General features: G+C 45.1%; 1 protein-coding gene across 2 annotated transcripts in view; it reads right to left on the bottom strand.

The window, feature by feature from the left end:
- The window catches only part of Vps8 (vacuolar protein sorting 8), a 255,758-nt gene that overhangs the window by 232,600 nt on the left and 1,213 nt on the right, over positions 1-21,945 (bottom strand). For both annotated transcript variants that reach the window (XM_084591219.1, XM_084591295.1), the window contains exon 3: positions 7,449-7,570. In XM_084591219.1, coding sequence (XP_084447345.1) covers positions 7,449-7,570 — 122 coding nt within the window. The remainder of the gene's footprint in view (positions 1-7,448; positions 7,571-21,945) is intronic.

Raw genomic sequence — 21,945 nt, 5'->3', positions numbered from 1 at the left:
TAATAGAATCAGGACAACCTTAGACTTCAATCAAGCAAAGGATCAAGCAGGTTTTCGGAAACGGTACTCTACTATCGATCATATCCATACCATCAATCAGATGATAGAAAAATGCTCGGAATATAACCAGCCCTTATACATAGCATTCATTGATTACGAAAAAGCATTTAACTCAGTATAAACCTCAGCGGTGATGCAGGCATTGCGAAATCAGGGGGTAGACGAGCCGTACGTGAAAGTGCTGGAAGATATATATAGTGGCTGCACAGCAACCATAGTTCTGCATAAAGAAAGTAACAAAATTCCCATAAAGAAAGGTGTTAGGCATGGAGACACAATCTCCCCAGTACTATTCACAGCTTGCTTAGAAGAAGTATTCAGAGACTTGGAATGGGAGCAGTTAGGGATAAGGGTAGATGGAGAATACCTCAGTAATCTGCGATTTGCTGATGACATTGCCTTGCTAAGCAACTAGGCGGATGAACTGCAAATAATGATTGGTGACCTAGACAGGAAAAGTAGAAATGTAGGCTTGAAAATCAATATGCAGAAGACTAAGGTAATGTTCAACAGCCTCGGAAAGGAACAGCAGTTTACATTGGGTAGCGAAGTACTGGAAGTAGTAGGCGAATATGTCTACTTAGGACAGGTAGTAACCGCAGATCCGGACCATGAAAAGGAAATCACAAGAAGAATAAGATTGGGATGGAGCGCATTTGGAAAGCACTCACAGATTATGACTAGCAGCTTACCGGTATCGCTAAAGAGGAAAGTATATAACAGTTGCATCTTACCTGTACTCACCTATGGCGCTGAAACGTGGAGGCTAACCAAGAGAGTTCTACTTAAGTTGAGGACAACCCAGAGGGCTATGGAACGAAAAATGGTAGGGGTAACATTAAGAGATAGGAAGCGTGCAGAGTGGGTGAGAGAAATAACTCAAGTTACCGACATTCTAGTGGAAATTAAGAAGAAATGGGCATGGGCTAGACATTTAGTGCGAAGAGAGGATAACCAATGGTCGCGTAGGGTAACAAACTGGATTCCAAGGGAAGGAAAGCGTAGCAGGGGGCGGCAGAAAGTTAGGTGGGCAGATGAGGTTAAGAAGTTCGCAGGGGTCAAGTGGATGCAGCTAGCACAGAACCGGGTCAAGTGGAGAAATATGGGAGAGGCCTTCGCCCTGCAGTGGGTATAGTCAGGCTGATGATGATGATATGATGATGACTGTCAGCATGGCCCCAGCCAACGTCCTTGACAGGCTACGACTCTGGGCTTCGAGGGGGTGGGCTACGCGAGAAAGTATTTTTTCGCGAGAGTCGTCCATCTTTCCACCCATCAGTCGTCAACGAAAGTGCTGAGATCATGACGCCAGCTTTTAGCACCGTTTGCTTCAAAAGGCATTTGCTGCTATCGCGCGTTATAATCATTGAGTGGCAGTAGATGGGGCCTGCCCCAATCGCCCATGACATGATAAAGCGAGCATACTGAAAACAAGGCTTGCACAACTGGACAAGCACTGGCACTCAGCCAAGTTTGCTTCCCCCCCCCCTTGCTAGAGCTAACATCATAAGGTAAACACACCGTAATGTTATCGCTGCGCAGAATCTTGGCGCACTGCCAAGAAATACGTTTTGCACGGCATGAAACGGAGGGATGCGCTAACGGCCAACGCCTCGTTTTTTTAAATCTGAGGCAAAAATCGGGGCGTGGGAGTGTTTATTGTGCCAGTAGGTTCGTTATGCGAGTAAATACGGTAAATTACCGTAATGCAAATAGTTCTTGTCAGTTTTTTTCGAGGCCATTCGATAATTTGAACTTTTTCCCCGGTCCCGTGAAGATCGGATTAACGACTTTTTACTATAGTATACATGGGGCACAAAAATATTTTGCTTGATATTGCACCTTTCCATTCTTGGCACCTGCTTTAGCTTTATAGGAACCGGACAACTGAACGGGTGGCGGCGCCTCTCGGCGCATCGCTCAATCGGTGGCATGCGCCGGCCCAGCCGGCGCATCGCCAGAACCTTGGAGCGTGCTGTTTGTTGTTGGTTTATGTGGAAATTGGAAATCCTAAGATTTAGATGATGTTGTGCGTGAATATATCCTCAAGAGAGCTGAAAGTTGGACTAGTTGTGTGAATATGTCCATTGAAACGAAGTCTGGCCAAACAAGGCTGGCGAAACGTGGTGCGTTGTTGGCTGCACTGGCAGCTACGCAAACTCGTCGGACGCTTTCAAGCCTATTCATTTCTACGGGTTTTCACACCAGCATGAGTGGCGGGTGACCTAAGCATGGTTCTTTGAAAGGCAGAGGCACGAATCTACGTATTTGGCTACTGTGTGGTAATGGAAAATGCCCAATGTTTAAAATTCCGGTTGCTACCGGATGCTTTGTGCCCTTCTGTTCCCCAGGAGTGACGGTATGAGAGTCTCGGAGTCGAAGCCGCACTCCTTCATCTGTAGTCACTTTATTGAGAATTGGAAATCGAAGGAACCCAACAGCATAAGTTATAACACTAGCATTTCCCCGCCTGTGTACAAGAAAACCCCAGCACGGAAAAATAAAAGGCAGCTCCACCATCGTCGTTTGGGCTGCGTTACAATCTTCAGTGATGGGCAGAGACAATATTTGTGCAGCTACTTTCGCTGACATAGTCATAGGCAATTTACTTTTTTCTCTTAACAGAAAGAGCAGATAGGAGACATGAACAATTCCTATTACTATGATCTTGTCCTTTTTCCTCTCTTCGTTAGTCAACCAATGAAAATGTGCTGAGAGCTCTGCGTTGATACTCTTAAAATTTTTTATTATTTGTTTGTGGCATGTCCATTTCGCCTAATAAAATCACTCATTTCACAGCTCAATCAATACCGCATGGTCACAAAATCTGCTATCGGCTTCATATAAAAGTCGAACAAGAAAGAAATACAATTTAATCTGTGGAAACGAGCATAACCGTAGCATTTTTTTTTAATTTCAAAGGCCGTGTAGCAATTCTTTTTTCACATTCACGTTGCACCTGACACGGGTTTACGTATTTTCTCCGCAGCGCCCATTGGCCCGCCTAAATACATGTTTCTCATTGGCGTTTTAGTGAACGTGAGATTTCCTGATTGCGGCGCAGTAAGACAAGACCATTTTACCTCTCAGAAATTGCTTCTATGGCCAATGTAAACAGATTTAGCGGCATTCCGGTAAGCTGCAGTGACAAAGTTGTAAAAGGAATGCCTTTCAGTTATCCGGATTCCTTTATGTGCAACTAGAAAACTACCTACATGGTCGTGTCCCCTCGCACTCATCAGGTATCGAGCGGGTCAGGTATCGGCCCCGCAAGTTCATGGTACGCTGAGAAATTAGAACAACTTAGCGAACGAGCCATCAGAGGGATCCATTTAACAATAGAACGCTTAGTTGTCGGTGGCTTATCTTACAACACATCACACTGTGTGTGTGTTTTTTTTTCGATTGTATTTAACAGTTTGACAGTATTGGACAATTGCCTTCAAATGTTCAAGGCAGCTGCGGTCAATCGCATTGAACTTCCTGCGCTGAGAGAACGCCTAAATAAGCAAGAGCCAAATACTACCAAGATCTCTCTATCATAGCAGGCGTCCGAAAATATAGGGCCGCTGATAGCAGAAAATTAAATTTTTTTCTTTTCACAACCTCCGCAGCATGTCGAGAGAAAGGTATGTATAGTACAATATTTTCTAAGTCGAACTATATATAGCAGCTCCGACGTGTTCAACAAGAGCATTGTCGTATACGTAAAAACGATGCTGAGGGGGTATTACTCATTTGGCTTATATTACAGTCAAACCTCGTTATAACGAAGTCTCATTTTGCGCGGAAATTCGTTCGTTATATCCGATATTCGTTGTAAAAGTACACACAAATTCCTACAAAAAAAAATTCTGTTCATAAACCCAAGTAAAGGCTACCCTAAAATGGAAAGCACAAAGCTGAAAAAAAAGCATTTTTTTTTCTTTAAAGCGTGGTATAAGCACGCGAAACCTTACCTTTCATTTTGCACTGCCAAGCAAAAATGAGCACACAAATCGGGATTTAGGCCCCGCAGAACTGATTTATTTAAAAAACGACGTAATCTTCATTTGGCGGCACTTCACACTATTCGATAGAATAAATTTCTCAACGAAATCGACACTGTGCAGCGCTTTCCCAATGTCAGCTGATTTGGCCACAGGTAGGTTCTCAAGGTACTTTCTCAATTTCCTCGCCATATCGGCGGCCTCGGTGCTTCTGAGAGCTCGCTCTTCGCCTTCTTCGCTCTCATCGCTACTCGTAGCATCATCTGTAGGAAGCAGCTGATCGACAATTTCTTGGTCGGTCAATTCGGGCACCACAGCCAAGTTGTCATCGGCAGCAATAAAGTCCTTGAACGAAACATTCGGAACCGCCAGTTGACGCCATGTCGTCTCGTCGAAATTGTCCGCTTCACCTTCAGAATCGTGGGCGTCGTTGGGCTCAATCTCGCTGGTGGATGGGGCTAGGCCAGCATCAACAAAGCAATTTCTTATTGTCGACTGTGCCACTTCGTTCCATGCACCGTACAGCATGTCCAGCGTAGTTTTGAGGTTTATGGCCCTTGATATGCCCCTGTCTATGTCAAATACGAGCTGCGTAACCAATCGCTTTCGGTAGCAGCATTTTAGTGAGCGAATGATGCCCCTGTCTAATGGCTGCAGCACTGAGGTCGAGTTTGGCGGCAAAAAAAACTAGGCGGACCGCTTCAAGTGGTACAGACACCTTATGGGCAGAGCAGTTGTCCAATATAAGGAGCACTTTCCTGCGCTGCTCTGCCATGTCTTTGTCGAAGGCCTTCAGCCATGCTTCAAAGAGTGACGACGTCATCCACACCTTTTTGTTCGAGCGATAGTCCGCTTGGACATTCCGGGTGTTGCGCAGGCACCTGGGGCGAGCAGATTTCCCAATAACAGTTAGCCGCCTTTTATCTGACCAATCCATGTTGACACAAACAACAACGGTGATGCGGTCTTTGCTTTTCTTGCCTCCTCGGCACAGTTCGTTCTTCGCAACGAGTGACCTTTCCGGGAGCAGCTTAAAAAAAAGCGCAGTCTCGTCCACGTTGTAGACATCGCACATCTCGTAGCCATCCAGTTGCATGCGGAAGCTTTCTGCCCACTTCTCGCAGTTCTCTACATCGACGGCTGCTTCTTCGCCCGACAAGGTATGGCAAACAATCTGGTGGCGGTCTTTAAATCGCTGCAGCCAGCCACTGCTTGCATAGAAGTCATCGTGGCCTAAGACGCAAGCGAGACTTCTTGCCTTCATTTGAAGCACGGCACCAGACACAGGCAGGTTGCGCGCTCTAACGTCCTTGAACCACGCAAACAAGGCATCTTCAACATCCTGGTGGTGACAATACCTGACGCGCTTCCTGTCGTTCTTCACGGCGCCTGCAGAGTGCACGTTTTCTATCTTCTGCCTTGCGCTCAGTATGGTTGACAGAGTGCTAGGCGCAACGCCGAAGTCTGCGACAATCTCTTCTTGCACCCGCTGTCGACCGCCCTGAATATTTTTATCTTTGTTTCAAGAGAAACTGCTTTGCGTTTCGGCGCCGTCATGCTTCAAGACGACGGCACGACCTCGAGGAAAGTGAGCACGCGCGCGGGTCGGCAAAAAGTAGGGGCAGGGGCACGCGGGCGGTGGTTCGATCACGTGCAGGTCACATGCCAAGCAGCCGTTGATGCTAGATTCATTCGCGGTCCCTAGATGGCGTGGCGTGCGAAAGCGCGGGTGATTCAAACACATTTTAGGTGGAGGCGATTGATAAAACCGAAATTTAGCGTTTTGAAAAATTTTTTTTTTTTTGCTTCTTTGCGGATTTTGAGTCGTGTGAATACAAAATATGCTTCGTTATAACAGATTTAGTGTCAAATTTTCAGTTTTTCATTTCGTTATACTGATAGAACTCCCATAGAAATAAAGCACAGCCAACCAAACTTTGCTTTTACTTCGTTATATCCGATAATTCGCTGTATCCGTGTTCGTTATAACGAGGTTCGACTGTATGATTAAGTTTGATAGTCTCGAGGCTGGGTTCAGTGAGCTATTGTAGCCTAATTGTACAGTAAGTCCTGGAAGTATATGTGTATTTGCTTTTCCAACCATAAATAGGATCCTACTTTTGCCTTGCTTCCCTATTTTTCTCCTTTTACAGCTCTCGTTGCAAGGTTGAAACTGGAATGTCATTTGCTATTATTCTACTCTGAATCGTTTAAGCCTGGCTATTACCAAAAAAGACCGATGCAGCATCTTTTTCATTTTACATGAACGCTGACCATTACAACTACCACTACTACGGCGCCACGCCTACACGGCTCGGCGGTATTTGATCATCAGGCGGGTTTCGACTAGACCTAATATAAGATGAACGCGCAGTGCAGGCGTACTTCCAGTCTTCGAAGTAGTCTTTACAAGCGCCTAACGAAGGTGTTCCTAGCGCATGGTGAAATCACGCGAGCGGCATTTTCGAGTATATAACAGAATACCATGCACCGGGCGGTTTCAAAAAAAACAAAAAAGAAACACGCACGCCCTGTCGAGGACGGCATTTTTCTTTTTCAAGATTTCCCGGCCGAAAAATACTCCTTGCGATTACTCAAGGCAGCTCAAAGCCACACCGCAAAACGATGGGTAAGGACATGCTCAAAAACGCCTCGCAGAACGGAAACGACTGCGCCACTCAGCTGCCTCGGCACTCCGCTGCTTCGGCACTCCGCCACGGGCGGCGCTGTTTCGCCGAGGCGACGGTGGTGCCATACAACGGGCACCCGGTCCCTATACCAAATTTTCACCGTATGTAGACGATGTATCACCAACTCGCCCAGGATTCCACTCTATCAAAAAGAGTGCTACCCATGACCTGGCCATGGCTAGGCAAGCTAGCACTTAGTTTTGGAGAACAAGCAAGGGGCAGACAGAGAACCACCAAGCCATAGGAATGCTTCCCCTCGTGCAAGGAAAAGAGGAGAATTTGTATATCAATGCGTAAGGGCATCCTTTTTGAAAGCCCACACAGTAACAAAAGAAACAAAGCCAAGGTTGGATCACTTGAGGGAAGAGGGGGGGGGGGGGGGGGGGGGCAAGACCAGCAGGCAATTTCTTTGTTGGTGTAGCCTGATGGCAGAATTTAATCTACTTTTAAGATGGCCGCCATGGTAACCCCGCCTTAAAGACACCTTAGAAAGCAATCCTTGCACTTAAATCTGCAAGAGGTAAATCCTCCAATTCCTGGCTAATATACATAACATAGCTACAAAGCCACAAATTTTTTTGCCAACATTACTCATTCAGTAATCAAAATTTCTGCACAAATCGGGCATGCAGTAAGGGCTGAGCAATAACATGGACAAGCCAACCTTACACTTGGCATGGCTACTGGCCACACACTATGCAGGACTCACATCTTCTCTGCTGCCACATTCCTCAAGTCGGCACTACTGACAGATACTGAATCACAGGCTTCATGGAAGAATGCACCAGCCTGGTTGGGCACTTCTTCGTCACTCAACGAGCCTCCGTCAGCCTGCATAAAGAAATTGTTTCTAAGGGAAGGCACAATTCTTATTACACAATCAATGTGAGCAGGAACACGGGAGCCTCAAACCCCACTTTTTCCCGTGTCTGCTGCTGGTAAACCCCTGAAGGCAGTGAAGAAGGAAACGCATGCACGTGGATGTGCCGCGAAAGTTGCCCCATCAGAAGTGCAAGAAGCGGACACTATAAATGCTCATCACTGTGCAAGTTCCGCGTGTGCTTCACATGTGAAGCATTTTCGCGTCTAAGAATCACTCTATACTGGCTGCGCTTGGAAGGAAATTTCTCTTAGTCCACTTTTGAAACGAAAAGGGGCTTCATGAAACAGTGAGCTGCAAACAATTTTGGAAAGCTCGGCTTCTCGCATGGCGAGCTGAAGGTCAAATGACGCTTGGCAATGACCTCTAACGGGAGGCGCTGCTGCCACAGTCACGTCTGTCGCTGTTTGACCATCGCCTCGCCCGCTGCCTCTCGCTGCGCAGTTGCACCCGCAACTGCTCGAACCACTCGCTCTAAACAGTTGTGTCTCGCGGCTCACCCAGTGACTCGCTAGATAAAAGGGCAGTGCTGGCCACCTAGATAACACAAGACCGACAGTGGAGTCCTGGCCCTACAGGGCTCATGTCACTTGTGGGTCATACTGTGTCCGGGTGTATCTGCTGTGCATGTTGTCAACACCCTTGCCACTTCACCAGCTAGATGATAGCTGTTGCGAGGCACATCTCCTCTTTCTCCTCGTTCCCCTAACTCCTCTATCCACAAACAGAGGTGGGTCAAAATAAAGCCAGTTAGAGGGCCCGTGCAACAAGAGATATGAAGCCAGAACCAGCCGCCAAGATGAACACAGCATTGGAGGCTGCTTCTGGCGATCCCTATGACAGGGAGCGGCACAAAGCCACGTTTGCTAGACCGCAAAAACAGAGATGAACACACGCCTAACTGTGTGTAGCATTTTTAAACAAGCTTTTGCTCCGTATAACCTGTTTCAGCTGAGTTGAGCCACAGCAATTTTTTTTGTTCATGTCCACTAATGATAAAAAATTATACTAAAGCAGTATAAAAAAAGCACTGACTTGTCAGTGTTCGCTAGCACTTTCTTACTGGATGTCCTAATAGTGTGTCCTACCAACGGCGGCCTAAGTTACTCCATCCTTGAAGACAGGGAATCTTTAATAGTCTCAATGAAAGCAGTCTCTCTCTGAAATCGAAAATGCCTGTGTTGCTTCCCAAAGTTGCACTGTTGTCGCGAAGTCCTAGGAGCGTTTGGAAAGGATGGCTTTGATACGGCCCCAAACGTGTTTAATAATGCTTAGGTTGGTATCTATTGGGCGCCCTGCATGACACACAATGCTTTGCTCTTTTAGAAGGTTTGTCCCAACACCGGCTGCATGAACAGCCAATACAACTTCCTGGTCTGATATTGTGCAATTTTCTATCACTTCCGACCAGGGATTTAAAGCAGTGAGATGAAAGTGCACCCTATTGATCCGACCTCCTTGATGTTTCGCGAGTGTCCACATTGTACACCACAACCCAGTGGCTAGAAAATGTGGATTCATTGGGCCCATATTTACAATTGTTCACAGTCAAGCCACAATGGTAGGTGGCAAACTTGATAGTTATATGGCACATAAGCAACTATGGCTATCATGCGCCAAACACAAGGCTAGATGTCTAGGTATCTATAGGTGCCATTAAAAAATTTGGTTTCTTAAGAAACATAAAAACGTGAAAAATCCAGCACGTGAAAGCAGTGCTGCATGAAACTGAGATGTGCTCACTGTAAAATAAAGTATTTTTTCCTCAGGTCTTAGAGATTTGTACATGTGATAAAGATGAGATTTACTGTGAGCTGATCACCACACAATTTACATACAGGTTTGTCTTTCTTTGTTAGTAAGGAATTGTGTGTCTCCTATACATAGATATGACTACTTCGATGAAGCATTCCTGGTACCAATAAGATTTCCATTCTCCTAATATGGGCTTTATCGAATGCAGCTTGTCTCATTTTCCCAAGCAGCCTGACACTTGGTTTTTATTTTATTTTTTATTTATCACATACTGCAGACCAAACATGGTCCAAGCAGGAGAGGCACGGCACAAAACAAAGTACAAAAAACTGACCCTGGTCAGCATTGGTACTGTCAGAACACGCACAAAAAAAAAAAAAAAAAAAACGAACAATGAATACTAATACAAAACTAAATGGGGTGAAATCACGCATCAAAAGACTACTCTAACTGAAAGAAACACTGCACAAAGTCAACAATACACCACATTACAGACAGTGTCAAATCATGATGCAGTCACTCGTCGGAAACAAGCAGTGGGGAACCATGTGACAGTGCATTCCAATCGGAGATCGTGTGAGGAAAAAAGGAGAATTTATAGACATCTGTGCGAGCAAAAATAGTTTCTATGTAGTGCTTCTGCTTATGACGAGACTTCCTTGAGGAGTGTTTAGTTAATTATTCTTGTGGATCAATACCTAGTTTCGAAAAATATAAGCGATTAAGAAGTTTAATTCGCAAATTTTTTCTGCGTTCATTCAAGTACTCCAGGTTTGCGTCATTTAACATAGCGGTTATAAATAAAACGAACGGCCAACCTTTGAAGTTTTTCTAGTTTTTCTATTTCTACCATTGTGTGAGGGTCCTACACAATGCTCGCGTACTCCTAAGAGGGTCTCACCATGGCTTTGTACACCTTGTTTCTCAGTGCAGCTGTTGATCTGCCTAATTTATGTTTTAATAAACCTAGTTTTTTACGAGCTGAAGAGCACACATTATCAATGTGCGCTGTCCATTTAAGCCTGGATGTAATTGTAACCGCTAAATACTTATATTCCTCAACTTGTTTAATTATCTTGCCATCCATGCTGTAAAGAAATTCCAGCCTGTTTCTTTTATTGGTAAGGCACATGTGAACAGTTTCGTCAAAATTAATTATCATGTCCCATTTGTCACACCATTCTGCTAGCAATTTTAGATTATCGTTTAGCTCAAGGTGATCAGAAAGAGAATTTATGGTTTTAAAAATGACACAGTCATCAGCGAACAGCTTAATTGATACCGTTGGATTCAGTGAATCAACGAGGTCATTTATGTAAATATTAAATAAGACCAGTCCTAGTACAGATCCCTGTGGCACACCCGAGTAAACGTCTAAATGTTCAGAGCACGCTCAGTCTACCTCTACATACTGCTTTCGGTTGGTCAAGTAAGATATTACCCAGTTGATTATTTCAGGAGGTATGCACAATGCTTTCATCTTTATGATTAATTTATTGTGACACCCTGTCAAAAGCCTTTGAAAAGTCCAGAAATATTATATCTACCTGACCGTTTTTATCTAACATTAGCAAATTCATTAATGGTTACAATTAACTGCGTATTAGTAGAGAAGCCCCTCCGGAAGCCGTGTTGTGCTTTATTTATGATACTGTGCTTATCCAAGAAATATTTAGATGTTTCACCAGAATATGCTCTAGCACCTTGCAAGAAATACACGTAAGTGAAATAGGTCGATAATTACTGATTTCTAGAAGGCTACCTTTCTTAAAAACTGGAAGCCAATCGGTCGATACTTTACCAGATTCTAAGGATTTATTGAAAGTTATGACGAGAAATCTGCCCATAAGCTCCGCGTATCTTTTAAGAAATGTGGCGGGAATTTTGTCCGGACCTGTTGATTTTTTCGCGTCTAGTCTTAGTAGCAGTTCAATTACACCCTCTAAGGACATGAACAAAGTGCGTGATTCCCTAGGTGCGGGAACACCTTCGCAACACTTGCCTGACTTTGAAAATACATTTTGAAAATGATAGTTGAATATTTGTGCTATCTGCCTGCTGTCTGTAACCATATTACCACCTACTGCTACATGCTCAATCCGCTGATTGAGCCTTGTTGCCAAGGAACTGCCAGAATTTTCGGGGGCTTTCTGAAGAGAACCTGCCAAGAGTTTCAGTGAAATAGCGTTCTCGAGATTCTCGCAATTTATATTCTAGGGCTTTTTTTAGCTCTGAAACTACATCGTCATTAATTCGCTTCAATTTTCTACGCCGTTTTAGCCTGCGTTTTATCTAGAGCAGCTCTCTGGTTACCCAAGGGCTCCTTCGACTAACCTTTTTCAATCTCTCAGGAACAAATTTGTCGATACAATAGATACAACAGGATTTAAACTTAGTCCATAATGCTTCAATGTCATCATCATGAAACGAAAAAAGGGAATTCTCTAAATAATGCGTGATTTGAAAATCATCAGCAGCTAATTCTTGACAAAAACAGGTTTCGGCTTGCAAGATCCCGAACCCTTTTGGCTACACACTAATTTAATGCCATCCCTGTTTTATTTCCACGGTTCTGGCATGTGCAGCACATGCGTCTACTCTCTCCCCAATTCCAGTGCGACTGGGGACCAATTTTGTAGAACTTTTTGTGTCATTGCCATGTTCTGTGTAATTAATGCCAGTTTTGATGTTTTCATCATTGTGCAGTAAAAGCTGATGCAGTCATACTGATTTCTCCAATTTGTCCTGTACTATTGCACTTCTGACATAGTTTATGAGCCATCTGTATAAAATTTGGTACAATTTTCATATTTTTCCTTTAGAATGAAATGTTCCTGTAATATGAGCTCATGTGGTGTGTGCATTTTCTGAAACTTTATTCCATTCGGGGAGGGTGTACCATGATCAGAGGTGGGCATTTGACTTCAAAAACCTCGACCTCGCCTCAAACTCAAAATATTTGGCGACCTCACTCAACCTCACCTCATAAATTGAGGTTGAGGTCCCTCCGGCAACCTCACCTCACTTTTCAGGTGACCATTGGCGACCTCACTCAACCTCACCTCACACTCAAAATGGGTTGAGGTCGGGCGCTTGACCTCAAAAAAAAAAAAGAATCATTAAATGAAATCGTAACTTAAAGCAAATATACATTCCTTGGTAATCCTGAGATATATAGGCAAGCCAGAATTTTGTCATATGAAGGCTGTATTTTACTCTTAATTTTATACAACAATTATATCCCTTATAAAAGCAGAAAATCTCCGGGGACTACATGTCCAACTCTGCAGTAAAGTGACAATCCTCTCGCCCTCCTCGCCTACCCTTTTGTAGTCGGTTTCATTCTAAAGCCTACATGGGTACCACGTTACTACGCATAGGCCCATAATGTGATACAAATAGTTTATCCCATCTGACCCACGTGAATAAGATTAGTATTAGAAATAAAACAAGCCAGTTCTTGCTATATACTGAAAAGATAAATGCTGTTGACTCTAGTGACAATGACAACAATGACAATATGCTCTTTTTCTTAATTCGAAAAAAAAAATTTGATGATTGCCAAGCCTTTTTTTTTAATACACTATACATTGTCTTGTGACCGAATGCATTAAATAAGTAAAAAAATAGGAATACAGTCGTGCCTCGTTAGTATGGACGCTTTGGTTTCCGACCAATACTGTCCATAAAGCGAGTCATCCATAATAACGAGTCATGAATAAAAACGAAAAGTATATAATTGAGAAAACATATATTTAATAGCTGCTGTATTAATTTAATTTGTAATTAAAAACAGCCAAACTGTTGATGCTACCCCCTTCTCCATGAATCTGTCGACCCAAAACGTCCTGTCTGTTCTTAAACCTTGTCAGCCATCCTCTCGAGTAGCTGAAGCTAGTAATGCCTAGACGGAAGCATAGAATAATATTTCTCAGTAAACATCACCTTGTTTTACTGAATAAAAAATTCCGTAAGTCATCACAGGTAAAACGTATCAAGACGGAGGAAAAGAATGGTACGCACCCATAATGTTGCTGAGGCAGCGAGCCTTCTCTTGAAGCATTTCATCGCTTACGACAGCACCATTCGCGCGCATTCCCGAATCACATTAGCAAGGCTGACTCCATTTCTTCGGTCTGTGCTAGGCGCTGTCGGACTGTGGCTTACGCTGTGATGCCAACGTTGAGCCATTTATCAGAGTTCTGTAGTATCGATGCTACCATCGACCTGGCGAGGCTGAGGCCTACAGTTGAACTTGGGTCCAGTCACTCACGGCTTGGATTGACTGAGATGGATTTTGCCGCTGGTATTCACAAATTTCCTGCTTCGCGCCTAAGTTCAGCTCCGTTCTTTTGTGTTAACTCCCGCCAAGCCAAAAGTCAGACTAAAGATGAGGGTTACAGGCTCCTGATTCTTTGCACCCTTTTGCCTAGTTAACCTCCCCGACTTTCCGTTCTTCTGATTCTCTCTTTTTTGCCTTGTACTGTTTCTGTAAGGAAGCGAGGGAGTCAAGTTGGCAGGCTACTACAGTCGAACCCGGATATATCGAACTCGAAGGGGATCGCAAAATAGTTTGATATATCGATAATTCGATATACAGAAATCGGCTTGTGACGGCACTTACGATGCGAAAAAACGATACCGTATTTGTCACGTAATCAACCCACTCGCATAATGAACCCACCCTTCACTTTTGCACCAGAGAATTTGGAAAAAGAAAAAAAAAAAAGTGTTAAGGCCAGCTGGCTCACATGCAAGCGATTGAGCGATCTCAGCCACGAGCGGCAGCGACAGAGAGAAAAATTTCCAACTTGTTGGAAGTCCCTCTCGCTCGAGCCACCGCGGCAGCTCTGAACAAGGTTTCTGTGTCGCCACGGCAGAAATCGCGAGCGTTTTCGCTGCATGTCGATGGCGCGCACCACTCCGTTTCGGTCGTCTCATCCACAGCTCATTTCTTGGCAGCATGTCAAGATGCTGCGCAGAGATAACGTCACGACGCGGACGGCGCGTTTATCTTTTGATAGCTCCTGCGGTGGCGAGGAGCGAACTTGGCAGAGTGCCCGTGATGGCACAAGCCTGGTTCCATTTATCACGCCACGCTTGGGGCGGGCATCATGATCGCAGCTGGCTGCGCGCTTTCGTTGATTCATACGTGCAAGAACAAACGACTCCCCCCCCCCCCCTTTTAACGTCCGCACCCGGCCATATCTTACGCTACGCCCCGCATACAGCACAGCGATATAAGAATAAATGACTCTCGCAAAAAAAAAAATACGCAAAGAGAGAGGGAGAGATCTGCCGCTTCTTAACGTCCACAGGCGCCATAGCCACGTCAGCCGCTGCGCGCAGTGTTCGCAACACATGCTAGAGAAAGTGTTCGATGTCTGTCTGAAAACGGGCTGAGCTGGCTTGACGCATGCGTAAGCGCGTGCTGAAGGAAAGAGATAGCTCGGCAAAAGAATGGGGGGCACACCCACGCACATATCTTGCAAACGTCATGTACTGACGCGCGGGAGAAGATAACTGCAGATGCGCGCACGCCTTCGGGGAATAGGCGCGGCGCTAGCGCTGCCCAGACCAGCTGTCGCCGAACTGTCCCCTCATTCCTTCCGTGCGTGGCTTGAAAACGTCACGCGGCAAACGGCCAAGGGTGATGCGATCGTCTTTGGGGAAGGCACACTTTCCAGTGCGTGGTGCGGAGTGACAGGTGAAATTGAGATCGATATATGACGCCGCTTTCCTATACTTTTACATGGGATTTTCAAGGGGATATTCCGTGAGTTCGATATAACCAAAATTCGATATATCCGGGTTCGATATAACCGGGTTCGACTGTATACAGAGGGCTATCGAACAGGCTTTCCTGTGCCGTTTGTATGTGTTTCTATAAAACAAACACTGCAAGCTGAAGTACAGTTTAGAACGACGGCTAGCCGACTACGAAGAGCTCAGACCTTCTCAAGGCCGCATCGTTGACTCAAGGCGAAGCCGACATGCGGACGGACCACCTGGGGTTCAAGATGTGACAGTTCGGTAGCGCAACAGTGACGAAAACTAGGAGCATGAGAAGGAAGGGCGTTCAGGACGTGACGCCCGGTCCTGGTTGCGTGCTCGCCGCCTTTCTATTCTCTCTACTTCGTGAGTGTGTCTTAACCCTGACCGAAAAGCGTTAACGGCTTCATGGAACACACTGTGTTCTGGGATAGAAAAACTTCAGTTCCCACCCCCACTTTTAGCGCTTGTCTTTCTTCCTACTATTTCTTTCTTACGTTTTTACCGGCTTCTCTGTTCACGTTCAGCATAATTTATTGCATCCACATGTTGCTGTATACCCGACTGCGGCCTCCCGCTGCACCCAGAAATCTCCCGGTTCCCTTCTTTCGGGGTCTTTCTTAGTTAGCTGACCGGTTTGCTGCGTACGATCCCTGCCTTCCACCCTCCTTTTCTCCTCCTCCTCCCTTCTTTTCCGCTCTTGCACCCCCTCCCCCCCCCCCCCCCCCTTCCCCTCCTAAAACGACGACACGCCCGCTTTGGTTCTTTCCAACTCCACAGGACTCGTTCAGGCATCCGGCCGTATCGGCTGTCACATAGGTTCCCGGCCTGCGCACCCTTCTTTAACTTGCGTTCGGACTCCCATGCTTTTTTCAAACGATGTCCATATTAACGAGACAAAAATAAATGGACCGAGTGGGCTGTGTGCATTCTTCTCCTGTTCATTGTTCAGACAGCGAGACGAGGCATAAATACATTGAAAAAGTTTCGTCCCCAGAAAAGATGTCCATAATTCTGGTCGTCCATATTAACGGATGTCAAATTAACGGGGCACGAATTTTCCATAACAGCCACTCATAAAACGACTTGTCCTAAAGACTAAATCCCCAACAAAACAAACAAAAGAGGAAAAGACAGCAACACAACAAATAATCATAAAACTCGGCCAACGCCGAGTAAACAAATGTACCTTCAAAAAATTTCGAAGAGGAATGCTGTTTATGTTATGAGGTCCCAAACGGCCCCTCCTAGGTGTTCAGTCTACAATTCTGTGATCCCGTGGCGTATTGCAAGAATTTACGAAATTGCTTCTTCGAACATTACGCTTACATTAAAAGATTACAGGGGTCGGAACAACTAGGAAAGAGGGTTAAACGTGAACCACTTTGCTGTCACGAACATCGGCTCGCCCGTCAAATTTCGCCGGAACAAAATGTCCGACTCCCAGCCGCCTCAAAAAAACATTATAAATACTTGTACGTCCGAACAGAATACTAGTTACCATTTCGCCGACAAGTCTGAGACGAGCTTCTTTGTGGTATTCACTTGTTTTCCTTTAAAGACTGAACTAATAAATTGCATGGTGTTGTCTCCGAAGCTGCTTCGCCACATGCACCGTACGTGCATCCAGAGAAACCATTTCCCCGTTAGTGTCACATACTTACAGCACATAAACGTAAAATAAAGACAAGAATAATAGAAAGAAGGCGAGCAAGCAGCCCGGAAGGACCGCGCTGGCTCCTGTGCACGCGCTCTTCCCTTCGCTGTCCGTCTCCAGGCATCTAGTTTTGCTCATGCGGGGAATGCCGAACTGTCACCAACACACACCAAAGGCAGTGGCGTATGTGTGTCAGCTCCGCTTTCAGAGACTACATCGCGCTTTCCAATACTTGCAAAAAAAAAAACTAAATTACTGCGCCGCTAAGTGGAAAGGAGGCTTGTGCTATGGGCCTCTGAAAAGATGCCAAAGAGAGAGCCAAATGTGGGGGAGAAGCCTGTTCTCTGTTCAGCAGTGTACGAACTTAAATGACATACTACAAGAAAATATATATAAAAACATACCATGTTGACAAAAGCAATAACAAATGTCGCACACTAAAAACAGAAGAGAACCGCGCTTCCCAGAGCGTATAGAAGGTTTGAGACATGGACTTAGTACTGCATTTCTCAGTGCTAGCATGTAATTGGCTTCATTCACATATATCTAAATTGACTTTTAAGAAAAAACGTATGTCTGAAAATATTATTCCGACATCTGACCACAAAAATTTTCACCTGATTGATTTGTCCGTCTCGAGCAGACAGCAGCACAAAAGAGACACGCTCAGTTCGCCACACAAATTCGTCCGTCTAGACACCAAAATGTTGAGCCGGAAACCATCTCAATACTTTCTAGCTCATAAAAACATCTAGGAGAACGCCTTTCACTTTTTTTTTTTTTCTGTACCTAAATAAGAGATTTCAAGAGAGACATGATATTATGAAGTTGAGAATCCCTTACTCTCCTCCTTCCTTCTGTATTGCTTAATTTCACTAGAATTTGAGAGAGAAGCAAAGGGCCTTAGCGGTGCAAAAATTTTTTTAATGGGCTTTACTGTATACAAGCCCCACATAATTTTTTTTGTCTCTTCTAGCTAGGCAAATGGTTAACATGCGCAGGCTTGTTTCCTGTATACCAGCTGCGTCTTATAAGCTGTGCCGTCCGTTTCGTCCTCTTGCATGTTTTACTGCTATATTGGTTATATAAGGAACGCGAGCACCTTCATCCCATTGCAGTTGTTCGGGGCCACCTGTGAATCTGTTAGAAGGAACAAGCAGCACAAGGCCAAAGAGAGGTCATTCTGGAGAATATAAGAATATAAATTTACAGGACCAGAATATAGAATGATGGCGTACAATTCAAAAGGGAGGACCTGGATAAAATGCTCAGACGGTATTGTGCCGGTTTTCCTGGCTTGTTCATGTTTTCCTTTTTTTTTTTTTATCTGTCAGTATCACGTTCTCTAACAATTTCGCTGCACCATTTTCTGTTAAGTTTCCGTGTGATGTACAACGGGGTCCTTTATCGAATGTAAGGCACGAGCCGTGACAGCTACTGGAAAGGGGCATGCACACGACAAACAGTTCTGCTCTGCACTGCCTGCGCAAAGACAATTTGCTTGTTTGTTTGCGGCATCCGACAAAAGCACCACGGGTCACCGTGAGTTATGTGCTTTGCGCGCTCCTGGGTGTATGAGCCGGCGGCAGGCATCGGCACAAACAAGTCAGAAGAAACGGGGGTGGCGGGCGGGGGGCACTAGGAGTTCGTGAAGTAAAAAAAAATAAAATATCTCCTTCCAAGAAGACCAGAGGGAAGCGTCCTCGGGCTGCGGACATTACAGTGGAATACCGAAAGCTGGGAAGGGGCTGCGGCATCCTGTCGTCCAAACGGGGGGTAACCGAACACCATGAGTCGGCGGGCACACCGCGGCAGTACGCTCGAACTCCGCGTCAAAAGGGGCGCTCTTCGAAGTAAGCCGCGGCAACAGCAAAAAGCCTGAACCTCACAATTTCGACCTCACACAATGACGACCTCACTCAACCTCAAACTCACGCGTGAGGTTGAGGTCCAATTTCGTGACCTCACTCAAAAAATTTCGAGCTGTCGCCGACCTCACCTCAACCTCATCTCACTCCGTGAGGTTGAGGTCGACCTCATGAGGTCGAAACCTCATGAGGTCTGCCATTTCACTCTGTTTTCTTTTTACAAGTCTTATAACATCTTTATGTGGTATGTTAACTGGCTGTATTCTAATATGACGGGCTCCTGCAGCACATGCATCAGCTCTATCATTGCCGCCGATTCCAACGTAGCTTGGCACCCAACAGAATTTAATTGTATGCCCCTGTGTTTCTGCGGCTATTATATTATGATGTCTCCGATTATTGGTTCTGTAGCATTTCTACGGTTTAATGCTGTGATTGATAACGCTGAGAGAATCGATATAATTGATGCTATTTTCAAAACCTGTCTTTAATATTTTTTCTGCTGCCAAAGAAATAGCATGACATTCAGATGTGAAAATTGATGAAAACTCCGATAATAGTACCATTTTTTCCCATTTTTCTTGTACCACAGCACTTCCAACCTTAGATGCTGTTTTAGACCCATCTGTATAGAACGCTGTGTAATCTCTGTATTTGTTATTTAGTGCCAAGAACTCTTGTACTATGTGTTCATGTGGTGTTCGTTTCTTATGGAAATGTGTCAATGTAAAGTCATGTACAGCGGGGAAATGGTACCAGGGGGGCAGTGAACTGGGTTTTCGGGCAATATTTGGATGAGAATCAAGTATGTCTAATTCTTGGCATATCTGTTCAAAATGAATTAATGGTCCGATTGCTTGAGGTCTGTTGTTAAACAGGGTTCTGGATGACCACTTTGTAACTATGGGGTACCAAAGATGTTTTGGTAGCGAACGGATCTTAAGAACATATGAACATGTTAGCATGATTCTTGTTGTTGTTGTGGCTGTAGGAAGAAGGAAAAGAAAATACACGGGCCTGCTACTGGCTCTGTAGCTGAGCCACCTCCGCTGCCTCGTGCGGACAGAAGAAAAAATAGAGAGGAAAGAAAAAGAAGAGGGAGAGAAAGACGTGCACCGCAACAACAGTTGTCGTCCACCACCACCGAAGCGGTGGCGGGTGCAATGACGGCCTACAACAGTTAAAAATTCGGTTGCTGGCTAGCCCCCGCCGCAAGCGGCGTTGACCTAATGTCCCAGCCCCGTAGGGCCAGGAACTACCACCCCCCATGGTTCTTCTGTCCTCAAGAGATGGCTCATTGGTTTCCACATAAAGACTGTTTATAGGTGATGCCCTGTAGGCTCTGGTTGAGAGACGCAAACCTGAATTATGTACAGGGTCCAATCGTTTCAGATATGAGGGTCTTGCTGAGCCATACACTATGCTACCATAATCGAGGCAAGAGCGCACTACAGAGCGGTAGATATGCAAGAGGCACATCTGGTCAGACCCCCAATGTTTACGTGAGAGGACCTTTAATATATTGAGAGCTTTAGATGCTTTCTTTTTTAGGGCACATATATGCGGGAAGAAGGAGAGCTTTCTGCCAAAAATTAAACTGAGGAATTTATGTTCATGTTTTACTGGTAGTGTAATCATTAAGGCAGATGGTGGGGTCAGTGTGCAGCCCTCGTCTAAGAGAGAAAGACTGCACACTGACCCCACCATCTGCCTTAATTGAATTGCACTACCAGTAAAACACGAACACAAATTCCTCGGTTTAACTTTTGACAGAAAGCTCTCTTTCCTCCCCCATATAAATGGTCAACATTAGAATGTATAAGATGATACCTTGCAAAGATTTTCTTTGCTTTGTGCAAACATCCTGCTGTTCCTTTAGTCCCCCTTTTTTATTCCTTGGCAATCATGTTGTTCAGGAGAAGTCATAAGGGTAAGTTGTTCGGGCAGGGTGGCGGCCACCCACCACGGAGCCTAATGAGGGGACAGGAGAGGAACTTGCAAGGCAGTCCTGCTCACACCAGATGTATACTCTCACTATAACCAAATATGGCGTAATGCAGGGTGGTTAGCCACACAAGGTTAACCCTAGCAGTCAGGAAAAAATGGAAAAAGCAGAAAAGGAGGAGAAAAGACACTTGTAAGATAGAAGAAAGGAAAGTGAAAGACATAAGAGAGGATAGGAAAAAGCAACTGCCGGTTTTTCCCTCGGTCGGGTCAGGCTGAAGGTGCCGTCTATGCGAAGCGTTGGCCAGAGTAATGTGTTGCCTTTGCTGAGGAGCATTAAAGGTACAAACACTCAGCACCAGATCCACCATCATGACCCCTTTTTCCCAGACATGGCTAAGAGTGGGTGCTCAGGGTCCGTGGTGTCGCACAGTACACACAAACATCTGCTTTAACAGATGCCCCCTGGGGGGGTGGCAAACTTGAGACGAGTTGTAGATGTTTATATAATAAGGTGCGATAAGGCAAATACAGCAAACAAACTGCATTCACAGATGGTCTGCCAAGATCAGCTGGTCTAATTTTCAACTCCGTGTTTAGGGGTGGAAGTAACAGCATTAACAGCTCCTGTTGCAGATCCTCATTCACATACATGCACTCTGCTACTCGCTTAATCCCTAACCTTTTAATTTGTGCATTATGATCGCACACATACCCATTAAGCTAGCACATCATGTGAAAGACAAAAATAAAAAGTCCCGCGTGGCCTAGGGGTAGCGCCAAAGTTCGATTCTTATCTCTTGCCAATGTCATGTAGTCTAGTGACATCACACAACCCATATGCATCACCTGCCAATTACCACCTGCTAGAGCCTCGATCACTGACTACTACTACAAAGCTGGGCTTTCCTCTGAACGGGAGGTGGCCGCCACGGCCGGGATTCAATCCTTTAGGCACAGCGCACTAACCACGTAAACACCACGGCGGGGTTAGCTGGTGAACGTGAAAGACTGGCTGGTTAGTAAGAAATAGTCTGGCAATGCTAAGAGGGCATACTGTGATACAAACTGTCCTAAAACAGCAAGTTTACAATGTTCATAAAGAACTAATGTGACAAGTCCATGAGCAACCATGCAGCTAATACATAAATTAACACTGTATGCTGAAAAGTACAGATACATCAGCAGTAAATTGCATTTGCAAAAGATAAAATCAAACAATGCAACTTCAGCTGGTGCTACAACAGCAATATTGCTGCCTATGCATATACACTGGGGTCACATTTCGGCCTTTTCAAACTTATGGCAGATTCTTGTGTGCCTCAAAGCG

This window comes from Amblyomma maculatum, chromosome 1 (assembly GCF_055883805.1).
Source record: "Amblyomma maculatum isolate TAMU_Amacu chromosome 1, ASM5588380v1, whole genome shotgun sequence".
NCBI classification, from domain to species: Eukaryota; Metazoa; Arthropoda; class Arachnida; order Ixodida; family Ixodidae; genus Amblyomma; species Amblyomma maculatum.
The sequence above is the reverse complement of the archived record's forward strand: the minus strand, read 5'-3'. Positions and strand labels throughout refer to the sequence as shown.